General features: G+C 53.8%; 4 protein-coding genes across 4 annotated transcripts; 1 reads left to right on the top strand and 3 right to left on the bottom strand.

Annotated features, from left to right (window-relative positions):
* Positions 1-180: 180 nt before the first annotated feature.
* On the bottom strand, positions 181-13,922 carry LOC133156061 (nectin-3-like protein). The gene is made up of 6 exons (XM_061281809.1): positions 13,442-13,922; positions 5,877-6,227; positions 3,890-4,189; positions 3,208-3,325; positions 2,790-2,941; positions 181-2,238 (listed from the first exon to the last, which is right to left on the bottom strand). The coding sequence occupies exons 1-6, from the start codon at positions 13,533-13,535 to the stop codon at positions 1,703-1,705; spliced, it is 1,551 nt and encodes a 516-aa protein (XP_061137793.1). The 5' UTR covers positions 13,536-13,922; the 3' UTR covers positions 181-1,702.
* Positions 13,923-15,229: 1,307 nt separating this feature from the next.
* LOC133156017 (diablo IAP-binding mitochondrial protein-like) lies at positions 15,230-17,894 on the bottom strand. The gene is made up of 6 exons (XM_061281748.1): positions 17,777-17,894; positions 16,903-17,035; positions 16,479-16,601; positions 16,295-16,405; positions 16,127-16,223; positions 15,230-15,608 (listed from the first exon to the last, which is right to left on the bottom strand). Exons 1-6 carry the CDS (start codon positions 17,818-17,820, stop codon positions 15,406-15,408), a joined length of 711 nt encoding a protein of 236 aa, XP_061137732.1. The 5' UTR covers positions 17,821-17,894; the 3' UTR covers positions 15,230-15,405.
* A 1,292-nt stretch (positions 17,895-19,186) lies between these two features.
* LOC133155322 (odorant receptor 131-2-like) lies at positions 19,187-20,179 on the top strand. The gene has a single exon (XM_061280543.1). The coding sequence runs from the start codon at positions 19,187-19,189 to the stop codon at positions 20,177-20,179; it is 993 nt and encodes a 330-aa protein (XP_061136527.1).
* A 273-nt stretch (positions 20,180-20,452) lies between these two features.
* On the bottom strand, positions 20,453-22,692 carry LOC133155616 (diablo homolog, mitochondrial-like). Its single transcript, XM_061281076.1, has 6 exons — positions 22,503-22,692; positions 22,147-22,279; positions 21,797-21,922; positions 21,601-21,711; positions 21,331-21,427; positions 20,453-21,228 (listed from the first exon to the last, which is right to left on the bottom strand). The coding sequence occupies exons 1-6, from the start codon at positions 22,613-22,615 to the stop codon at positions 21,023-21,025; spliced, it is 786 nt and encodes a 261-aa protein (XP_061137060.1). The 5' UTR covers positions 22,616-22,692; the 3' UTR covers positions 20,453-21,022.
* Positions 22,693-22,711: the final 19 nt, after the last annotated feature.

The following is a 22,711-nucleotide window of genomic DNA, read 5'->3' as shown; positions in this document are numbered from 1 at the left end:
GCTAATGGTGGTAAAGCCTGTTCAATCCCAGCCACAATGGACGCAGCAAGAAGATGAGTGACGGGCGCTCGACCGAGTCAACAACGGCCACTCGCTCACTCCAGAGGATAAACGGAGCACTCCAGTCGCAACTCTTGAAAGCCTCGAGTGAGCCACGAGCAAACACGCGGTGACGCGCGCTAAAGTCACAAACTTTTATTGCAAACAAAATCAAAGCCTTGTTCATTCATTCATTCATCGGCGCTTCGCGGGACAGCGCCAGCAGTCGCTACAAAAGGTAGAAAAAAAAGAAACATTTTTCAACAATTCAAAAATGTATGTACAAGACAATATTTCCCAATTTTGGCTCGCTAACGTAACGAGTTGGACGCGTCCCATTGAAAACGAGCAAGACAAACAAGCTTTTGTCGCGTCTTGAAATCTCAGAGACAAAGTAAGGCACCCAAACGGCCGAAGCTAACGCGAACCGACAAAATGGTCGATGAGGTGAAGAAGACGCTTGTGCTTGAGCAAAGTGCTCCACGTACAAACGCTCCTTCCTGAAATCCAGAAAGTTTTGCATTCATCATGGGGAAGAGAAAAAAAAAAAAAAAAAAGAAGGATCTGCCAACATGGGGAAAAAAAAACACTTTTGTGATCAACTGAAACAGTACTTTGGACCCTTGATGAGTGCTTGCAAAAAGACTTTTCCAAAAGCCCAACTTCTTCTGTCTTGCCTCCTAAACGCAAAAGGTGGATTTGTTTTGCAGATGTGTGGAGAAGGCGCCATTTAGCCAGGGAGTTGCGGGCCGCCTCCGCCGCGCCCCCCTGCAGGCTTCTCTGTGAGACATTAAAGAGGTTTATTCTCAGCGAGGGCGGGGACGGGATGCGCCCACAAGCAGCAGCACAAAACCCCCAAAGAGGTGGAGACACAGGGCAATGCATTTCCCCCCCCCCCCCCCCCCCAAAAATAATCACATTTTGGAGCTGAAGGTGACATGTGTGACACGTCTTTTCTTTTTGGAAAGATGCCATCAATCATCCCAAGGCATCTGGACTCTGGACGGCCGGATTTGCTTTGGCCAAAGCGGAGGCCGAGGCTCTCGCCCGCCCGCCAGGCTTGCACGCTTCCTCTTGGAGGGCAGAGAGGAAAAAAGTGCAAGTTAGCGATGATGTCAGCGCTTTGCCGAAGCGCCGTTGCGACACAGGCCCGGCCGGCCCGAGTCTCCTCCTCTTTCTGGGGAACGTGTCTTCCCCTCTCCACTTTCTTGCACTTTTTCTCAGCTGATGTCAGAGTCTAACAATGTCTCCACAAAGACGTCCTCCTCCTCCTCCTCCTCCAGCCAAACTATTTCTTTTCGATTTTCCTGGTGAGGCATCCTGATGTCCCTGGGAGGACCGCAAAGATTTGTCCCGATATTTCTGGTTGAGCTTTTTCCGAGCGTTTCCTGGACATGCAAAGTTTGTCACTCAGCTTGCTTGCTTGCGGGTTCCATCCATCCCATTTGCTTTGGCCTTTGCCAATGTGAAGCAAGCTTTGGTAAACGGAGGCGCTCCTCCAGCAGGTGTGTGCGCGTGCGTCTTTGACATCTGCCAAGGCCGGCCAGCCAAGGCCAGCCAGTCAGTCAGTCATCTCAGTAGTGTGTCGGAAAGCCTCGCGCCTTTTGTCACTCGACGGCGAGAGCTTCCAAGAGGTCAATGCGTCGAGGTGAAGGGCTTGAACTCAGACGTACCACTCCCGCCGCGAGATGACCGACCCGTCCTGGTGCGCCACGTAGTCGCCGTCGCCGTCCGGGAGGTACGGCGAGCCGTTGCTGAGCCCGTGCGGGTGCCGCGTCTGCTGGTAGTCGTCGGGGCAATAGGCGAGGTCCGGCTCGGCCCAGACGTCGCCGTCGCAGATGACGTCGCCGCACAGTTTGGACTTGAACTCCTGGCTGCCTTTGTCTCCGTAAACCTCGTGCGGCTGCAGGACGTCCACCTGCGTCTCCTTCTGCACGTCCGACGGGCCCAGGTACTGCTTGGTGTAGTAGTCGCCCCGGAAGGTGCGCCGCTTGCGCAGCAACGAGAAGCAGACGGCCAGCACAGCCAGGATCAGGACCAGCGCGCCGCCCGCCGCGCCGCCCGCCACCAGGCCCAGCGTCTCGTTGTCCCGCGCGGGGGCCAGCGTGGGCGAGGTCAACGGGGAGCGCGCCGTGCTGGCCGCGCCGCCGCCGGGCGGGCTGGTGGTGGTGGCGGTCGCCGCTGTGGTGGAAGGGGGTTCTGCGGGAAAAAAACAAAAAGGTCCAAATCCAGTTGAGCATTTTGTTTTGGCTCATGTTCAATGAGGTGAAAAAATGACATCGTCTTGCTGTCAAAATGACCCAAATTGAAAGTTTAAGAGCATGTGCTCGCTCGCTCGCTTGCAGAGGAAGGAAGGGGAGGGCAGAACTTCTCTTTTGGGGGGTGAGGGCGGGGCGGGGGAGGCCAGAGGTTGCCTGCCTGCCCCGAGTCTTAAGATTTGAAGCGAGAGTCAAGATAATTGGCCCGCAGAGCCTTTCCTGGACGCTTTGGCTCGGGCCTGCAAACAGATGAAGCGTGACAGCTTTTTTGGGGCGCGGCCAAGCCGAGCCATCGGAGGGAGGGAGGGCGGGAGGGGATGTTTGGGGGGGTCAGCGCTTGCTTTGTTTGGAGAGGGATTACAAAGGAGCCACGCAGGAATGAAAACAAAAAGGAGCGTTCTCAGGATCCACGCCCCGGACCTGATGCGCAGATGTGGATGCGTCTCAGGCTTTATCTACAGCCTTTCAGTAAAGAAGCGGGTCATTGGTTACCTTGGACCCAGAGGGACACGTCCCGGCTGCCCGCGCCGATGTCATTGGTGGCTTGGCAGCGGTACACGCCCGAGTCGTTCAGCGTCAGCGGCCGTGTGAAGGCCAGCCTGTTGGACGTGACGGCGACGCGCTCCGGCATGGGGCCGTCCAACCTGGGGGAGAGGGGAAGACGACTTTTGGCCACCTTTGGAGGTTACAGCTTCAACTGTAAACAATGACCAACAACAGCCATCTGCTTGGCGTTGGCCAAAAAGCCGAGCCGCTTTGACGGCGTCATTACCAAAAGGTCAAGAAAGCGTTACATGCGGGCCGGGCGGAAGGGATCAGACTTGGCCGTGAGCCTCCTTCTCACATCACGGGAGGACGCGAGTGAGTCATTCAACTTTTTTGTTTAGTTGCCCAAACGGCGTGAACCCACCTGGCCCAGCGATACTCCCGGACGGGCGGGTTGGCCCGAGCGTTGCAGCTCAACGTGACGTTGGCTTGTCCGGCGTACCAGTTTTGCTCGTTGCCCTCCATGCGGACCGTCGGCGCAACTGCGGGAAAAACAAAGCGCAACAAAAGGCCAGCTTCAGTGACGGCTGGCTTTTGCTGACCAAAGCATATTTGGCACAATGTCCACGCTCAACAAGCATTTGTAGAAGGGGGGGGGGGGGGGGGGGGGGAAGAAAAAAGAAAACAAAACAGCAGGCATTATATTAGGTGACAAGAAGCAAAAGAAAGCTTTGGCACAGCCAGAAACCGAGAAGAATTGCAGCAAAAGGTTGCACAACTAATAAACTCCGGAAAAATCATGGGCGGGGGGGGGGGCCTTCGGGTTACGTGCGACTGTAATAAAACACAGCAAACAGAGTCGGAGATCCAATTTTGCCCATTTTGATTTCTCCGGGGAACAAACGAGCGAGTCAAGAAAAAGAGGACGCCGAGTCAGCCGACTTCACATTTATGGAGCTGGTCGCAAATCGACCGTATCGGTTCCCCCGTCCGTCCGTCCGTCCGTCCGTCGGTGTAATCCCGCTGTCCGTTTCGTAATCCCGCTGGCCGGCCGGCCGGACGCACGACGGTGGGCTGGGCTCAAACCACGCCACTCGGGCACTCACAGTGAACATTGAGCACGTAGACGATGCGAAAGTCCGTCTCCAGCGTGGGGTGGCGCACCACGCAGGTGAGGTTCTTGCCCTGGGCGGCGCTCCCGGGGGTCCACAAGTAGCGCAGGTGCACGCTGGCCGTGCCGTCTGCCTCGTCGCGCCGGCGCGTCTCCACGCGCCCGCTCAGCTCCGCCTCCCAGGAGACCTCGGCGGCGGGAAGGCCGCGCTCGGCCACGCAGGTGGCCACCAGCGACTCGGCCTCGCCTTCCAGCAGGGTGTCGGGCCCGGCCGACACGTAGGCCTTGGGCTCCACTGGACCACATGGACACATCATGACAACGTGAGACATGCAAACTAGGATGAGGCTAATATCAAGTGTAGCATTTGGCTCAAATGACATTTTGCGCATTTGTTGGACTGGCACGCTAAAGTACAGCGAGAGCGTCTGAAGCCACGCCAATACAAACAACCCATGCCAGTGTCATCCAGGAAACGATTGACCAATGCGTCATTGACAGAATATCTGGCGGCCGACCCAAGGACCTCCAGGGAAGACTTAAGACCGGGCAAGGGGGACAAATCGAGACAAAATGACCTCATTGGCTCCATGTGTGGACCCGGCCGGCTTTTTAAAGAGCACCGGCAGCTGCACAAAGGCCAAGTAAGTGTGTGTGCGTGTGTGCCTGCGTGCTTTGGGGGCGCAAGCACCTCCTCCCCGAGAAAAGGCCATCACCTTCGGGACATCTGCTCCCTTCGTCCCCAGCAGGAGCTGCCGCTGCTACAAATTCCAAAAATAACTCCCGGCACCCCGTTCTCTAAAAATAGCTAACGGGGCGGCAGCGGGGGATGGAGGGAGGGCGAGAGGGGGGGAGGGAGGGAGGGAGGGAGGCACCACTTGTGCCGCAGTCGTCAACCTCTCTCTGGCCCCTCCCTCCCTCCCTCCCTCCCGTGCTCACAAATGGACTGGGGCGAAAAATGGGAGCTGCTCCATGCTGGTGCTCAACATCAAGAGCCGTCGCACCGACCGCAAATTCGATGAACCTATCATTTCTTTGCTAAATCAGATTGGAATAAAAAGCTGCAATTGTTTGTTTTCATTCAAAGGGACAGTGCATAAAAAGCACCAACGTCATCGGGATTGACTTACTGGAGTGGGATCTGCAACGTGTGGGCAAAATACATGCCGTCTTGCAAATGTTGCTCTTGCGGCGGCGCGCTCGACAATCCATTTGCAATTGCCAATGGGAGCAAATCAAAGCTCTTTCCCCATCTTGAATGTGAAGCGCTCCTGCTCCTGCTTTGGCTACGGTTCTGTATTCTCATAAATGCGGATGCGTTTCGTCTCGGCAACAGCGAGTAGGTGAGTTCTTTTCGTCCGAATTCATTTGCGGACGCTCTCGCACGTCTCGCCATAAAAGCCGTCCGATCGACTGGCCGGCGTGCAGTCGAGCAGTTACGCGCCGCCTTTTCCGTGAGTCAGCAAATCTCCATGCGCTGCTGAATTCTCACTTTTCTGAATAGGCATTAAAAAAATAAAAAGCTGCATTGCTGGCCACACATTGCAAGGGGGGAGGGAGGGAGGGAGGGGTGGTCGTGTCTGCATCTCATCGCAGATTCTTGTCGTTGCTCCACTAGAACTGCAACGTCTATTGTTCGCACGTTGCATGGTGCCTCTCCTCCGTACGCATTTGGACGATGGCGAGCGTCATACGTCCGATGGAAGCCACGCGTCGTCCGGGCGGCTTGAGCGCTCAGCTCAGCTCCTGTGCCAAGTGGAGCATTGGCGTGCACTTTTGACACACTCTTAAATTGTTCATCGTTCTGATGTTGACCTTTTCTGCCCAGGTCGAAAGGAAGCGCGCGCGCCCACCCACGCACGCACGCAGGCACGGAAAACAAGCGAGGCCATTTTTCGTTCGACAATTGAATGATTAGCCTGGGTGACAACACCGCGCTTGTGTGTCCACATTGTGTTCCATTTTGCAGGCGGGCCACTCACCTAAGACGTTGAGTTGGGTGGTCGCCTGGCCGTTCCCCAGCGGGAAAGTGGACACCTTGCAGGTGTACGCGCCCCCATCTTCCAGAGTCACGCCGCTCAGGGAGATGTTGACCGCTCGGTTGGTGCTGGTGGGAACAAAGGCCACGCGGGCGGCAAACTCGGGGTCGACGTACGTGCCGTGGTCCACGTGGTACACGGCCAGGACCTCCCTGCCCGAAGCGATCTGCCGCTCCCACGAGCTCTGGATGAGCGTGATGTTGGGCACCAACTTGATGTGGCAGCCCAGCGTGATCCTCTTGCCCAGCACGGCGTCCACTTTCTCGGGGACCAGCACCAGGTCGCCGCCGACGCCTGCGGGGAGACGTCAAGCTTTCAAACCATCTCGTGACAAAGGCTCTTATCATCGGCCGACCCCAGAAAGCGGGCGCCTGCCCCCGTTCTTCATTCATCCATGCTAATGCGCTCGGCTTTTGCTTTTTCTTTTTTTTTTTTACAACACCGGGCTCCATTTTCGCTTTGTTGACATGTTTAACGACACCGGGCTCCATTTTAGCTTTGTTGACATGTTTACAACGGCCGACCGACCGACCGAGTTGGTACTATTTGGGAATGTCGGATGTGCAAGCTATAAAAGTGGCCCACCGGCTGGTATTTTGGGTCCTTGGCACCGACGCCAGCGGTTAGCCGCAGCCATGCTCTTGAGCGAGCGAGGCTCAGGCTCTCCTGCGCTCTGTGGCGTCCTCTGTAATTTGCCTCATCTCACACACACATACGCAGAAGCAAAAGCAAAACAAGGCCCGTGTGTGTGAGGCGGACATCTTGCCTCTGTGTATGTTCAATTGTGATGTAAACTTGCCAGCTGTGCTCTCACACGGGCTTTCCTGATTTCTTTTTTCCACTCAAAACATTTGATGTGGGAGCCGCCCACATGCAAGTAGGGGATTTTTGACCTCACGACTCCCGCCCTTCCCCGCCCGCCCGCCCGCCCGCCTTGATTCGAAAGAGGGGCTTCCTGCCCGAGAAGCTTACTTTTGCTATTTTTAGAGCAGCTAGCTCCAAAAGCTAACGTGGACATCACGTTGCCAAGTCCAGCCTTCCTTGAGTTTTGTGACATCACCAAAAAATATGACACCGCTGGACTTTTGACTGACTGACTGACTGTACTACACATTTGTCGATGACACGGCCGATAGCTGACCGCGCCACATGTGACTGACTGACTGCGGCACTTGGCGTGGGCGTCGGCTTTCCGACAGCGAGAAACCGGAGCCGGCGTGCGCGCAGCCTGCTCTGCCGTTTGCTTTAGCCCGAGCGTCATAAACACAGGGCGGGGGCCTCCACCTTTGGGTCGGGCGGTCGGACAGATGGCCTCAACGTGGGATGCCGACAGACAGCCGGGGAGGAAAGTTGGCGGGGCCGGTGCCGGCAAGCGACTGCTTGGCCAAAACGCAGCTTGACAAATGGACGGCGCGGGCGGGATCAACGAGGAGCGTTGCAGCACGACTTTGCCATCCGCACGTGTGACATCGGAGTCCAAAAAGCTTTTATGGTGGGCTGCGAGGTCACATGTGCTTGAATATTTGTTTCTTTGCCTCATGACATCACTAATCGTGACAAGCTGGCGCTAAAGGCTAAATCAAAACCTTTCTCCTGGCGGCCCGGCCCGCCAAAGCAGCGCAAACGTTGGGCCGGCTCCTCCAGACGGAAAGCCGCGCCGCTAGGTCGGCCGAAAGACGTCCCTGTTGCTGCAATGGAATATGGTGTGGAGGCGGTCACGAGGGAATGATTTCAAAACCTCACCAATCAAGAATGTAGGCTGGAGGCAAAGCAGAAACATGAACAGGACAGCGCTTCATGTCCAGTCCAAGCATGACAACAATCAAAGCGGGGCTGGGCCATGGTGTCCGCTCATGATGATTAGAATGAAAGGCCATTGCCGTTTGCCCCCCCAAAATAAAAACAACAACAATCCCGACTGTGTTCAACAAGCCAAAGAGCGCGAAAGCCGGGCTTCCTTTCAGCTTCCCGCGCCGCATACAACAGTGGCTTGTGTCCAAAGTCATCAGCAATCCTCCCTCCAGGGAGCTAAGCTGCTGCTGCTGCTGCTGCTGCTGCCGCCGCTAGCCACAGCAGCCCAAGAAAGCCAACACGTCCCGGCCCAGCCCGGCCCAGCCCAGCACGGCCGCAGCCTCTTCCTGCTTCCCTTCACTTTGAAAAGGGGGGCCTCGCCGCAGAGGCACAACAACGAGGCGGGAAGGGAAGGGGTGGGGCGCGGCGGGCTACCATTGCCGGCCGGGCTGCTGTGATTCCGAACGTGGACCCACGCGCGGGTCAACTGCTTCCAATGAGGCGCACTCACACAAGATCTATTGGTTCAGCGGTCTGGAACCCCGGCGAGGCTCCATTTTGTAAAAGGAGAAGGCTGCTTGCCACCCTCCACTTGTCTGGCCTCACTTGGGCACAATGCGAGGAAGGAAAGGGGTCCGTCCGTTCCACCAAGGTTCTTGTCGCCCTGCGCAAATACGCTTTACGATAACGCCACGCCGGACCAGAGGCGACGCTCCGCGCGGCCTTTCCCCAAAGTTCCAGGCAGGGCAGGGTTGAGCCGATGGGCATTGCGTCTTTCCAATTTTCGATGCTTGACATTTCCAACAATGACCATTTGAGCTTTGTTCTTGACGATTTGGGACGGCGGGCGACGTCGCTCGGGAAACACAAGTGACTCGACCGGTTACTTTCTGCAGGACGGTAAGGAGCCCAACAAAAAGTGCCTTGCTCGCTCTTGGACCATTTGCAGGTTTCCTTGCTCACATTTCTCCCGAAAAATGTATTGAAGGTCATGTGAAAAGCGGGAACCAGCGAGGAGAGGCCGCAGGAGCCGCAGGAGCCTGCCCGCGAACAGGGAGAGTTCACTGCTTTTTTTTTCTCCTCCTTCATTTTTCCCACCCCGCTCTGCCAAAGATGAATGACGCTGACAATCCGCAATCCGCCAAGCAGCGCGTCGTGAAAAGTCTCAGTTAACTGGCATCCTTTTTCTTTGTCAAACGTTCTTCTGCAAGACGTTTGCAGCGGGGGAGGGAAAAGGAGACCATGGAAAAACCATTTGGCGGAGGGAGGGCTCCGATTTCTGTCGAGGAAAGACGCGAGGCCCCGATGGCAAAGGAGCACCGTCATTCATAAGGTACTTGTCACTTTCCACCACGTCCGTTTTTGAAACGTACACCTTCAAGTATGTTGCCGTGGTAGGCCGTGTCTTGTCCACGGACGCTTCAGAAACAAACAAACAAAGACGGCAAGCATCAGCATCAGCAGCCGCAGCAGCAGCAGCAGCAGCAGCAAAGCAACAGTGGGCAGCGTACAACGTTTGGCACTTTTTTTGTCAGGAAGGGCCGACGGCTCAACTTGTTCCTGTGATAAAGAGCAAGCGCAATGCGGAGGGAGCCTTTGGCCATTTTGACAGCACAACTTTGTTATTTCCTCTTGCTTGCTTGCAGCAGCAGCAGCAGCAGCAGCAGCAGCAGGAGGCACCTTCCGGCACCTTCCGGCACGGCCCGGCCCGCGCTGCTCTTTGAGCCCATCATCCAGTGTAAGGATGAGGCGGCTTTGTCCAATGGTTTGTTGGAAAGACAAATGGCCCCATGTTACATTTCACAGCGCCGTCCAAAGATGGCCCGATTGCCTCGCACGCAGGCGTCATCCGGCCACTTCGCTTGACTTCATTTAGTTGGCCGGCTGGGAAAAAGGGAGGTAGGTAGCGGTCTACGCACAAGTTTTCCACCAGCCCATGTCCATCTAGTCATCACATTGCGTCTAAACACAACGGCCAAACAGAAAAATGCAAGTTACAGACAGTGACTGTTCCATTTTGGTGGCAGCCTGTTTAGGCAGCTGCTCACCTGACCTGACCTGACCTGACCTGAGCTGAGCTGAGCCAGTCACCATCAAGTGACACGGCCCAAATCCCAGTGCAGCAGAAACAAGGCTACCCGTGCGGCCGTACTTTCTTTCAGTTTTTGTGTGCAGCCATTCAGGCAGCAGAAACGCCAAAGAGAGGGACAGAAGGAAAAGGTCAAGTTTGCTCAGTCAACGTTTGGCCCAAATGGACACAGACTCCTTTGACACAGGACATTTGACATACTTTTTGCGGCAGCAGCTGACCAGGTTTAGACACAACACAAGATGCTGCTGCTGCTGCCGCTGCTGCCGTTGTCCATCTTTTCCGTTGCGTCAACTCAACTTTTGACTTTCTGCCCTTCCCAGTCGGATGAAGAACTTGCAGGCGAGACATTTTCAAACACGCCGGCTGGCTGAGGTTAGACCAGGTGAGTTGGCAAGTTGACCCTTGATTGAATGACAGAAGGGCCAATGAGAGCCGTGACATCATCTATCATTGTGTGACCCGCGGAGTCAGGATCTCGGCTAGTACTTTTAGCCAGCGCTAAATCACCAACATTATTATAGCGCCTCTTCATTTATTGCCTCCGGCCGCACCCACCCACACAAAGAGAAGCTCGTGAATGGACCGCCGGGGAGAACTTTTCCCTGATGAGCCTTAACGGTCACATCTGTCAGAGAAAAGAAAGAAACGAAAGGGGCGGAGTCGACAGAAGGCCGCTCACAAGCGCCACAGTAAAGCGCGGCGGGGGCGGCGCTCATCTGCCCATGGCAAATGGCGGCGGTGAACGTCGCAGCCACAGACGGCGTCAGCTGCAATGGCATGCCCGATGCGGTTCCGACCTTTTCATCTGTTCCGTCCAAACGTCACGCTGTTTGCTTTGCGCTCATTTCTTCTCGCGACTTGCAAAAGCAGTCCCCAGCTGTGACCGACACGTCGAGCACGTTTACTGTCACGCTGCAATTTAGCATTGGCGGGGACATAAAATGTGTGGAATGTCCTGGCCATCTAACGCGCCTTTCCCGTCCGTCCATTAGCTTTGGGAAATCTCGGCCACAAATGTCATCGCCGTCACACAAAAAAAAGGACGCTTCATAGTCAACTTTGCTGATTAGCTTCCAAGTCGCCCCCCACCGCTGTCATTTTCAAGATGGGGTGTCGACTGGATTGGGGCGAGGTGGAGCAAAAGGCTGCGTGCGTGCGAGGTGGCTTTAATTGAAGACCTCACTTTGGCGGTGGTTTCGGTGGCCCCCTCCCTCGGGCGGGCGGTGTGATTCACATGGAAATAAATAAAATGTGGCAGTAATGGAGCCACCCAAATTACAGGCTGAAGATAGAAATAGATTTTCCAAAGAGGCGAGCGCAGCGGCACCGCTAATTGATGCAAATGTAGAACGCTTCCGCGCTTGTTAATCAGGAGCGAGACCGCCACCAAACAAAAGACAAGAAAATGATGGCGGCCCACGTTCAAATATTACAAATAGACTTAACGAAAATGGTGGCATTGTGGCAAACTACAAAAGTAATGCAAAATCAGACGACCAAAACAAGTGTTTAAAATGAAAGCGTAAAGTGCCAACAGCGCTGCGCTACCAAAACTACCGCCTCCATCTTGTTTCTTTCACCTGAGATCTCCAGATGACATGGTTTCCTATAGTTGTGGGTCCAGGATACATGCATGCATGGAAAAAAAAAGGCTGCACTACACCAGTTTGGAGAGGACAACAGGGAATGTATAGGAGGGGGGTGTTTGTTCTCCAGCTGGAATTCAGCCCAACTTGCAGGTCAATCCTCCCAGAGAGGCTGCAGTGCCTCCCCTGGAGTGACCCTTCTGCCTTCCCCCCCCAAAAATCCAAACTGCCTCCTCCTTGTGCACACAAAACAAACAACACACTCAAGCCCAGGCCAGGGCAGGCCAGGCCAGGCCAGGCCAGGCCAGGCCAGGCCAGGCCATCAATCTCCACAATCCACCTCACACACTGTCCTCCCATCGGCTCGTCTTGGATCGCCACCTTCATGCCTCATTATGACTTTGGAACTTGTCTTGAAGGGCAAAGTGAAACGAGTAAGGAACCAAACAAAATAGGTGAGAAGTTCTAAAGTCGTTGTGGAAGACACCAAAATTGGGGGGGAAAAGATTAGGACTGATTTGAACTTTGTAGACCAAAAGAGGACTACAAGATGACAAATGCTGATGTTCAAAAGTGTAGTGAGTAGAAAATGTTCAAATAACAGGACACAAAACGGATATTGGAAAACGATATTGGGTGAACTAATCGATAGTATTGCGAGGCCAAAGGTCCAGCTTTTCAGGGGCGATTGGAAAGGTCATTTTGGAGACCGGCCGGGCCTCTCAGCGAGCAGGCACGCAGTTGATACGTTTGTCCTATGTTGCGTCTTCTCGTCTTTGTTGTTTATTCGCTTGTTGGCAGACCGACCGACATTAAAGAGGAACTTTTGACTTCTCCCGTATTGCGTCACTCGCGTACGCTCCCTCCGTTCAAGTCATTCGGCAACGATGCTTTGAAGAGTTTCATCGTTAGCACCAGGCAAACGCAAGTTAGCATGCGCACCGCCTCACCCAAAAGCGCCGATTGCCTCTTGACTCACGCCAACGTCCGGATCAGAAAAAAACAATGTTCTTACCAAAATGGTATTTTTGTCTGTAACCGTTGACAAACCCTCTTCATCATCAAAGTCAAGTCAAAGTCAGCTTTACTGTCAATCTCTTCACATGCCAAGACACACAAAGAAATCAAAGTTACCTTTCCACTATCCCACGGTGCACGATATACTACATACAAGTAAACAACACAAAATAAAAACAAGAAGGCACAAACAATGAATAATAAGAGTGATGAAGAAAGAATAAATAAACAAATATCATCATCATCAGGTCGTGGTAATCTTGTTTGGACTGTTGAATTTGTTTGTTCGTGTCTTTCCAAAAAGTTCACTCATGCAACTATGCTGCAACAAAATACCTCAACTTATGGAGGTGTCAAATCTAGGTCCAGAAAGTGGAAACTCCTCCACAGTTTGGCTTTAGGCACAGGCGCTTCGAGTCAACCGGGGTCATTTGACCTTTTTTTGTAACCCCAAAAATGGTAAAACCTCAAATATGAGGAAAATGGAACAGAATTTCGCTACCGACTTGTAGCCCATCCCTTTGCCCCCCGCCCCAAATGACAAGAGGTAAAACTAAAATGCTAGATTTGAGGTGAAAAGGCAAACACTTATGAGGAACATGACAGAGCACATGCACGTTGGGTGGAAGACTGAGGAGATGACTGCCCTTCATCTCCCCTTTTCGCCAGCCAGACTTGGCAGCCCGCAGCGGGGCAAACTGCGCTGCCTGCCCCCTCTCGCGCGCCCACACGAGCCCGCTACGACCTTCTTCGCGTCAAAGTCAACAGCCCCACACCACTCATCGTTCGGCTTGTCTTTGATCGCCATTTTGCCTCGTTTCGATGACTTTTGAGTGCGGGCTCCAAAGCCCACCAAGCTAGTAGCAAACGACGAGCAGGCAGCCAGGCAGGCAGCCAGGCAGGCAGGCGAGCATGGCCAGCCACGACTCGCCGGCCATTCGCAGCAGATGTGGGGGGGAAGGAGGAGAGCTCGAAAACAGAGCAAACTTCGTGCAAGTCCATCAAGAAACTCAGCGACTCACCGGCGGGTCCGTAAACGACGAGGAGCGTTGCTAAAAGTCGGTAGAGTGGCTCCATGGCTCCGTGGGCTGGGCTGCGCCGGAGTGTGCTCGACATCGCGCGTCCCAACTGGGGATGGAATTCAGCCCGTCAGCCCGACTGCCCGACTGCCTGCCTGACTTACTTGCCTGCCTGCCTGCCTCCGCGAGAAAAGTGGGCTGTACCACTCGGACGGAAAACGTCTCGCCTGGAAACTAAAGTGGAATGTACCACTCCAAGTAACAAAACCAAAAACGCAACATCACTAAAAAACCGTTAGAGCGTGGGAAATGAAATACCACCTTTTTGTACTTCCACTCCATCAAAGCTCTGGGATGAAAAATACACCAATATTACCTTCTCAAGTCAACAGTCATCATAACAGCACTGTACTACAATCAAGGTATAAAAAGATTCAACTAATATTGGTGAGGACATTTTCAAAATCAAAATGGTTAAGTCCTTCAAGTGGTGTCAGGAAACATGCAAGGGGGGAAAGGAGTTGCTAAACAAGCAAGTGAAAGTGAATATGGAGTCCAGGAGATTGCTTCCTGAAGGACAAAGTATGATCATTCACTTTGGCACGGGCTGACAAGACTGCACCGTCAGCACTTTGAAGGAGACATCTATTCATTCACTTAAGAGAAACAAAGGCACTGCGGAAGGTCCAAAGTTGAATTTGAAGTCGTTACTGTTTCAAAACATGTACTGGCTTCTCGGCCTCGGCGGTGCCAAAAGTCAACTCAAACCCAAGGGACATTTGCAGTCAGACGTCAAGCATTTCTTCCAGGCGTGTCTGGTCCGTTTTTCCGAGGTGATAACAAAACAAAAACTCGGCAGGCAGCTCAAACATGCATGATATCAGCCGATCGTTTGCGACTCCAGCTTTGCGGGCGGCTGAACAATTGGGCCCATGGTTCTTTGTTTGCGCGTTTGTTATGATGTGTGGCAATAACCTTTGACCCTGCCAACAAAAAATGGTTGACAACTTGGGAATTTTTTCAGCCCGTCTTGCAACTTAAACAACAACTAGCTGCTTTTATTGGTGTAAAGTGTTTGACAAATAGTGGCTGGCCAAGTTTTGACAACAGGGATATTTGAGGGGGGGAGGAAGCACGTAACCGGCAAGAGAAAAAAATGCCTTCATTTCTGCGGAAGTGGATGCAAGTTCATTCTGGGAGCAAACAACCAGGAGACAAAAGACCAAAGCCTTTTCGCTGGTCATGTGCTGATTCTCCTGGGAAGCATTTGATTAAAATCAACATTTGGTGTGATCTGAAATGTTCCTGCGGCTTATGCGAGCCAGCCTTCCCTGGCCTCAGTTTCTCATACTCCGGCAGCGGGCAGCGAGGTGACGACGGGCGAAATGAGCGTCAGCACGCTTAATTGACCAGCAAATCCGCTGCTGAGTGACTGCCGGCGTAAAATGAAACCCCCAAACACACACAAAGCAAAATAGACAAGGTGACGGCCGAGGGTTTTCGGAAGCGGTCCCGAGCACAACAGTGGCTTCGCTGACCCAGGCCAAATGTCACGCTTGCGTATGGGAGACGGACGGACGCGACACGACACGACGGATGTGCTCTCTCACACTTCCTCAGGAAGCATTTGGGAATTTTCGGCGAGCTAGCTCCCGACTTGAAAGAAACGACGACAAAGGCTGTCGTGCAGAAGCGCTCATTTGGCACTAGCGCTAGCTTCCTCTGCTGGCAGCCATTTGTCCAGCTTCTCGCCACCAAATCCTCGTTGAGATTTGGCCAGTCAGAGCACGCTCACATTTGGTGATGCTTTTATTCAAAGTTCTCCAAAAAGAAGGGAACACAGCAAAGTGACAAACCTGCAATAATAGTACAACAAACAGTGCAGAGACTCAGGCAAGGGTCCCAAGAGGAAGCTCTTTCCTTTCCACCGAGGCCGTTCCCATTTGGCCCATGAGGCCAAACTCATCTCAGTCCTCCCGGAGGTACGCTTCGGGCACGTCGTCCTCGCCCTTCTCCGAGACGGCGGCGCGCCGAGCGTCGGCCTGGATTTCAAGGGCTTTGGCTTCCGCCAGCTTCTTGTCGGCATCCCGGGAGAATTTGCGCGCCTCCTCGGCCTGGGAGCGAGCCAGCTCCACGTTGGTCCGCATGGTGACGGACGCGTGCTCGGCCCCTGCGAACCAACGCTCGGCAAAGTGACAAACGTGCATCTGGGAAGAGTGCCCCAGCGTGCCCAGTCTTGAGCCAGGACTCGTTTGGAACTTGGACGGACGGGTATGTACTGAGTGAATGATCTAAGTCCACTGGATAGTTGCACTTTATTTCCTCTTTGATCCCGTTTTTCTTTCCCACTCAAATAAAATATGAATATGCGGCGAATAAATGAGAGCAAATTGCCATGCAAGTTAAGGAAAAGTACTACTATCTCGGGACATGTCAGCGACAAGGCTGATGGGATTGAACTGAGTGGCGTTTTTCCGAATCCTTTGGCGCCACCTGGTGGCAGCTCGGTGTTACGGCAATGTAAAGAAGCGAATTCACGCCGTTGTGTGGCAGGCAGCCCTCAGCATTTCCAAAGCCTTTTTCAGCACGTTGTCAGCGAGGCAAGCGTGTGCTTTTTCGCAGGAAACTTTGACATGTGCTTTTTTGCAGGTCACGTGTGACATCTCCTCCGTCCGTGCATTTGCCCACCTGAAGTGTACGCCGCCTCAGCTGCCGTTTCACACAAGCGGAGGGCGCCGCTCCACACCGCCTCGAAACGCTGCCACTCCTCTTGTCTGTCGCTGACCTGTCACGCAGGGACGGACGGAAATACGTGACGACTAGCGCCGTGGCGCCGTACCGGCGGCCGTGACTCACCTTGGCTCGCTGGCCAATCATCACCTGCCAGATGTCTTCTTCCTCCGTTTGGCTCAGACTCCCCACAGAGGCCAAGTAGTGCTTTTGGAGCGCTACCAGCGTGTGCACCGCCTGCACAGAGAAGAAAAAGGCCACCGTTGAGACTCGCTGCGGACCAACGTCTCGCGGGTCACTTCAAAGTCACCTTTGAATACTCAGCGATGGCATCTACGAGGGCCAAAGTGCTCTGCGAGAGGAACGTGCTGGAACTGTCCGTCACCAGCGAGGCCGCTCGTCTGATCAGAGACTCGTGGGAGAGGTTCGGAATCTGCCCCGACACCGGAAACAAATCGAGTTTGAAACATTCCACGGGAATGCACGCAATTTGACGGGAGTAGACGAGAAGGAATCCACGTGAGAGTTGGCTCTTGCCAGGGAACAGTTGGCTGGCAGAGATACGTTTCCATTCGGTTGTCGGAAAGCAACAGTGGAAAACCTCCCTAGAAAGTGACTAGAAACAGTTTCCCAGAAATGAAGCGCCCGCCCCGATGCCAGCCTACACAAATGACGGACGGACGGCCAGGAAAGGGCAAATGGCGACGTAGTCAAAGCGCAGCCGTCGCGCTTACTTGAGTGAAGGGGACGGCGCACAGCCCAGCACCTGTGGCCGCTGCCGCCGCCGCAGACATCGCCGCGCTCCTCCAGCTTGCCAAGCTGCCAACCGCTGTTTTGCCGTGCCTCCGCAGCACCTGAGCGTTGCTCCTGCAAACAGCCACAAGAGAATGAACAAATAAGATGAGCTGCAGCAGTATTAGTCCTTTCCCACAGAGCATAAAGAACATACGCATGTTAGCATTGTTATGTCGTCTGTTGACACGGGTTGCTGAAAGGCTACTTATAACTAGCACTGCATCAATGATTGTTTTGTTTTGCCTTGCGTTGAAGTGAGATGACCTTTCTGAAATTCTTTGCCTTTCTTTATTGATGGCAACAGCTTGAAGCAGCTTCTCTGGAGAATTGCACACTCCATGAAACAAACAATTCAGCATACACAGGTGGCAAAATGAGCAGGTTCAATGAATTCTGATGAGTTGCTCCTAAGTTGAACTTGGTGGGACTTCATGTGACAGTATTCTCAGCTCAGTGGCCTAGTGGTAGAGTGAGTGTCCGCCCTGAGACTGGAAGGCTGTGGGTTCAATCCCCGGCCGGCCAGCCGGGTCATACCGAAGACTATAAAAATGGGAGCCGTTGCCTCCCTGCTTGGTTATGGAATTGGGGGGTTAGATCACCAAATGATTCCCGGGCGCGGCGGCCTTTATGGAGCTAGCACCTATTCTATTGCGTCATCGCAGGTGCATTGCAACGTCTTGAGGTTTCCTTTCCGGCCGGTCGAAGCTCATCAAAATTGCTCTTCTTTGTACAAACATGGCGTTATATCTACGAGTGGTGGGTGTCCTTATTCGGGCGAAATGTTGAATGAAATTCCTAGGAAACAGGACGTACCGGAGCAAACGGAGGAAGGCTGCTCCTCGCCCGAGCGCGGCCATGTTGGTCCGACCTCAGTCAACGTCCCCATCCGGCTTCGTCACTTCCGGCTTGAAGCTCCACCCACCTGGCATCCGATGGCAGGCCGGCCGGCCGGCCCCAAAAAGGACGTGTTTACTTTGGCATCAAGTTTGGAAAAGGCCTTTTTGTTTTCCGAGTGGCTGAAAAGTGAATTAAAATGTAACCCGTGACAAAAGCAAGGGCTACCTGGCCTTATGTATTTGGAAAAGAGAATAAAAAGAAAGGTCGTATGACATCGTGACCATGTCGTGGGCAAACAACAACTTATGAATAATAAATGCTGCTGCTCATTAGTTTCATTGGACTTGATCATCAACACCCAGGACAATGTCGCCGGACGGCGTCCTTGGATACAAAAACACATGATGACACTTGAAAACAACAACAACCATTTTAGTGGAGCTGCCTAATTGCATCCCGTGATGGCCAACATTTTGCACAACAACCTTTTTCCCAAACACTTTGAATAATGAATGATGTCTTTCCATTTAACGAGTTTCACAGGGACTGTGTGATCTTGGGAGATGAGTGACATGGACAAAATGACTTAAGTGCGTCGTCCTGTCCTGCTTGTTGAAGTGCTGCCCCAGGAGACGCCACGCCACGTGGGCAAATTCTTCAAACAAACAGGTGGACCTGCTAACTAAATGCCATCCAACAAAACATTGTTGGCCTGTTTGGACTGGCATCCAAGAAGAATCCACTCCAAAAGTCCAACGGGAATCCGGTTGCGTCCACCTAAATGACAGCAATTTTATTGAAGAGACTTTTGGTCTTGATTGGCATGTCTACCGAGTTTCACGATGCTCAGCGAAGCTGGCTTTTGGGGCTGAACGGTATACGCGGTTACAGCTTGGGTAGTCATCGAAAAAAATGTCTTCTTTCTTTGGACCCATGCAGTGGGGCTCCATATCATATGGACGTCTTGTTTATGTGTTGGTGGTTTGTCTTCCACATTTCTCCATTTGCTTTACCGTCATCATGTCTTTCCTCAACTGAAGATCAAAAGTTTGTCGGTCACTATGGGAAGGGGCAGTAACACGCGCGCGCTCATGCACACACACACACACACACGCGCACACACACACACGCGCACACACACACACGCACACACACACGCACACACACACAGACAGAGGGAATGGCTACGCCCCCGGGTCACCATGGTTGCCGCGGCGTGCATTTATTGGTGATGACGGATGGGAGAAGGGGCTACAAATTGGGCGGCCCTCCCTGCAAAGCAAGCAGCACCGCTGGGGACGTTGCTGGCGACTTTGCCGGCGACTTGGCCGGCGACTTTGCCGGCGACTTTGCCCGTCCGTTCCCAAGTTGTTTCCGCTTTGTCGAATGGCCGGCAACAGCTCGCTGGTGGGGAGGGTTGACCTTCAAGCCAAGTCTAACTTCAACAGCATCATAAACTTTATCCAAGTTCTGATGGCCGTCTTCCTCGCCATCAACGTCTTCCAGCTGGTGGCTTTGTTCTCCAAGGAGCAGTTTACGTCGTCCACGCGCTACATCCTGTTCGGCAACATGCTGCTCAACGACTGCTGGTTCCTGCTGGTGAGCAACCTGCTGCTCCTCTTCTACTTCTTTGACGTGGCCACCGATCTGCGGCTGTGCCTGCTCATCTACTTCTTCCTGGCCATCTCCAACATGGCCACGGCGTGCACCTTGACCGCCATGACCCTGGAACGCTACGTGGCCGTGTGCGTGCCCCTGCGGCACGCCGACCTGTGCTCCGGCCGGCGAGCCCTGGGCGCCGTGGCGCTCATCGGCGCCGTGAGCTCCGTACCTTGCGCGGTGTTCTTCACGGCCATCCTCCCGTCGGTGATCCGGCGCAACTTTGCGGAGGAGCTCAGGTGCAGCGCTCAAAACCTAGAAGCGTACCCGTGGCACAACTATCTGAGGTCGGCCATGTTTCTCCTGTACTTCATGGTCATGGCCGGCGTCATCGTCTTCTGCTACGTGCGCATCACGAAGGCGGCCAACGCGGCGTCGGCCGGGGACCGGGCGGCGTCCCGGAAAGGTCTGGGCACGGTGAGCCTTCACGCCTTTCAGCTGCTCCTGTGCCTCTTGTACCTGCTGGTCCCCATGGCGGAGAAGGCCATCGAGGGCCAGAACAACACCTTGTTCCAGTACATCCGCACCTTCAACTACGTGGTGTTGATTCTCACCCCGCGCTGCCTGAGCCCTTTGGTCTACGGCCTCAGGGATGAGATGTTCTTTAAGGTGCTCAAGTCGTACGCGCTCTGCAGGCGTGCTAGGCGGGAAAGCCAGCTTGTAGGTTGTCGCCGCGGGCGCCGCCGCGGGCGCCGCTGTTGGCGGCTTTCCGAGACGTAAAAGGGAACGGTCGTCCGCAAGTCACCTTTTGTTCATTTCTTCAGAAAAGACGAAAAGCTGCTCATCAAATCCAAAGTGCAACATTTGAATGGACTCGTCTGAGCCCGTCTGGTTTCACGGCTGCACTATTCTGATTGTGTGTCCATGTTCTCAATGTTGCCTCATGTCTTGTGTGTAGTGACAGAATAAAATCAGAATCAGCACCATCTTGTTGTTCTTCAAACGCTCTCTGTTGGTCGATGCCTTCTGTGCAATTCAAATGAAAAGGCCATGTGTTGAAAACATCTTTTATTTCTCATTTCCAGATGAGTGTCGGCCAATGCAATGCAATGCAATCCATCGAAATAAAAGCACTTATCATTATGATAAAGACATGAAACTTTGACAAATGTGTGCTTGAAACACAAGGTGAGCCGTCACTTGACTGTAATCATACAAGTGAGAAAAAGCGAGAGTAGCAATTATAAATAAAAGCAAGACAAACTGGACTCAAAGCAAATGCGCTTCACTGCCCCCCCAAATAATATCACAATGTTACATCAAGAAATGAGCGCAAAGAGGACATTTCACGACCTGGACCGTCAATTTGCTCCCAATCGATCAATCAAATAAATAAGCTTTCATAACCAGGAATGACTTCCGTGGACACAGAAAGTAATTTGTTTGTCAAAGTGCCGTAACTCACTTCAACGGAGCTCCTATGACACCAAAGCGGTGGTGCCAAAGCACCATTTCTGTCTCATCTGGCACCCTTGTTTCTTGACACCGGGATGCCGCTAGGTGGCGTCTAAACAAAACTCCTCAAGTTCCCTCAGAATGTTACAATGATTGACAATGTCCCCTTCAGTCTTCTCTCAGGTAGGCCTCGTGTATCTCCAGCTCGTCAGCGTCCTCCAGGGAGGAGGCGTACTCGGCCATCCTCTGGATCTCGTCCACTTTGGTCTCGGCCAGCTTCTTGTCCGCCGCCGCCGCCGCCTCGCGGGCTCGCTGGGTGTGCGAGCGCGCCAGCTGCACGTTGGCCGTCAAGATGACGGAGGCCTGCTCCGACCCTGAGGACGACAGGTGACATTGGGCGTCAGGCTCGGTGGGCTCACCGACGGCGTCTGGTGCGCGCCGCGCCGCGCCGCGCCGCCCGTCTCGCCGTCGCTTACCGGACGCGCTCGCTGCCTCCGCCGTCATTTGGCACAAGTCGACGGCCTTGATCCAGGTGCTCTCGAAGCGTTTGCATTGGTCCAGATGCTGGCTGACCTGTCACAGACGCCGGCCATTCAAAGGTCAGACGAGGCGCAGGGCCGCGTGTCGCCCGTGCCCGCAGGCGATTTGGCGGTCTGATCCAAGACGTTTGCCGCGTGCTCGATTGTAACTTGAGCAATCAGCGAGATGCTGCCCGCTCAAAATGTCTGATGGAGAGTTCAAGTGACCTGCGCCTTCTGTTGAGAGATGGCCCGCTGAAGCGCGTCCTCGTCGGCCGCGCTGACTTTCCCCAGCGAGATCAGGAAACGTCTTTGCAGAGCGATGCGCGTGTGCACGGCCTGAGAAACAAAAACAGCAGAATGCTTGGTGTCTGTCGCAAGATGTCGCAAAAGTGGAAAGGGCTTGGGTCACGCGCTCGCTCACCTCAGCGTAGCCGTGGAGGGCGTCGACCAGCGCGAAGGTGCTCTGCGACAGGAGCGTGCCGGTGCCGTCGGCGACCAGCGACGTGGCCCTTCCGATCAGGGCGCCGTGCGTCAGCTGCTCCGCTTGCTGCCGGCCGGGACCAGTGCATTGTTAGCCCCTTCATCAAATTCACCAATGTTTCCAAAAGGCCTCATTGCGTTCACATTTGGGAGCGAACAAGGTTCTGGAGTTCTGCACTCCCTTTTGTGTGCTGCATGCTCACGATGGAGATGTCTTTACGACTGTTCTAAGAGAGGGCCGAGCGACTGACCGACCGAGCGACCGCCCGACCGAGTAAGACGTGCACGCACCTGCAAGGACGAAGCGGCGTCGAGGTGGCTCCTGCTGGAAAGCGCCGCCGCGCTTGTGCTTGCGCACATTTGCTGGGCCAGCAAACTGGGCTTTGCTGACCACTCTCTGCTGCTCAAGAGGACGCCCGCCGTGCTGCACAAAAAAAAGGGATTGACTCACTTTCTTTTGGTTTTAAGGAAAAGAAGGGAACAGCTTAAGAAAGAAGACATGTTTCCTTCCTCAAGTTGGATGGCACACATCACCGAGTATTAGATGAAAGTAATGTAAGTGGAATTTTTTTTCATATTGGGCCTAGTTTTAAGAAGCCAATTGCAAATATTGTCCCATTTGAAAAGATGATCGAGCAAAAAGGTACCTGAGCAATCGTGCGCTTGCTGCCTCTCTCCTGCTGTGAAGGTCTCGTCGCGAGGCCAAAAGTCGTCCGCCGGTCCGGGCGGAACGTGTCGAACGTGAAGACACGGCTTGCATTTTGCTCTCTTTTTCTGTAGCTTTCGAAGCCGCAGTTTGCTGCCGCCGCTATTTATGCAGCGGTGGGGCTGCGTCACATTGCGTAATGAAAGTCAT

This window comes from Syngnathus typhle, linkage group LG6 (genome assembly GCF_033458585.1).
Source record: "Syngnathus typhle isolate RoL2023-S1 ecotype Sweden linkage group LG6, RoL_Styp_1.0, whole genome shotgun sequence".
In the NCBI taxonomy this organism is placed as follows: Eukaryota; Metazoa; Chordata; class Actinopteri; order Syngnathiformes; family Syngnathidae; genus Syngnathus; species Syngnathus typhle.
Note: the sequence above shows the minus strand (reverse complement) of the source record. Positions and strands in the feature narration are given on the sequence as shown.

Bases quoted from the DNA above. Each gene is read 5' to 3' on its own strand.
- LOC133156061 (XM_061281809.1), bottom strand. From the start codon at position 13,535: ATGTCGAGCACACTCCGGCGCAGCCCAGCCCACGGAGCCATGGAGCCA. The intron at 2,942-3,207 runs GTGGGTTCACGC...CCTCTCCCCCAG, and splicing joins CGGGAGTATCGCTGGGCCAG to GTTGGACGGCCCCATGCCGG. The intron at 2,239-2,789 runs GTAACCAATGAC...TTTTTCCCGCAG, and splicing joins CGTGTCCCTCTGGGTCCAAG to AACCCCCTTCCACCACAGCG.
- LOC133156017 (XM_061281748.1), bottom strand. From the start codon at position 17,820: ATGGCCGCGCTCGGGCGAGGAGCAGCCTTCCTCCGTTTGCTCCG. The intron at 17,036-17,776 runs GTACGTCCTGTT...GGCTGTTTGCAG, and splicing joins GCCTTCCTCCGTTTGCTCCG to GAGCAACGCTCAGGTGCTGC. The intron at 16,602-16,902 runs GTAAGCGCGACG...GTGTCGGGGCAG, and splicing joins GCGCCGTCCCCTTCACTCAA to ATTCCGAACCTCTCCCACGA.
- LOC133155322 (XM_061280543.1), top strand. From the start codon at position 19,187: ATGGCCGGCAACAGCTCGCTGGTGGGGAGGGTTGACCTTCAAGCCAAG.
- LOC133155616 (XM_061281076.1), bottom strand. From the start codon at position 22,615: ATGCAAGCCGTGTCTTCACGTTCGACACGTTCCGCCCGGACCGGCGGA. The intron at 21,712-21,796 runs GTGAGCGAGCGC...TTTGTTTCTCAG, and splicing joins CCCTCCACGGCTACGCTGAG to GCCGTGCACACGCGCATCGC. The intron at 21,229-21,330 runs GTAAGCGACGGC...TGTCGTCCTCAG, and splicing joins GGAGGCAGCGAGCGCGTCCG to GGTCGGAGCAGGCCTCCGTC.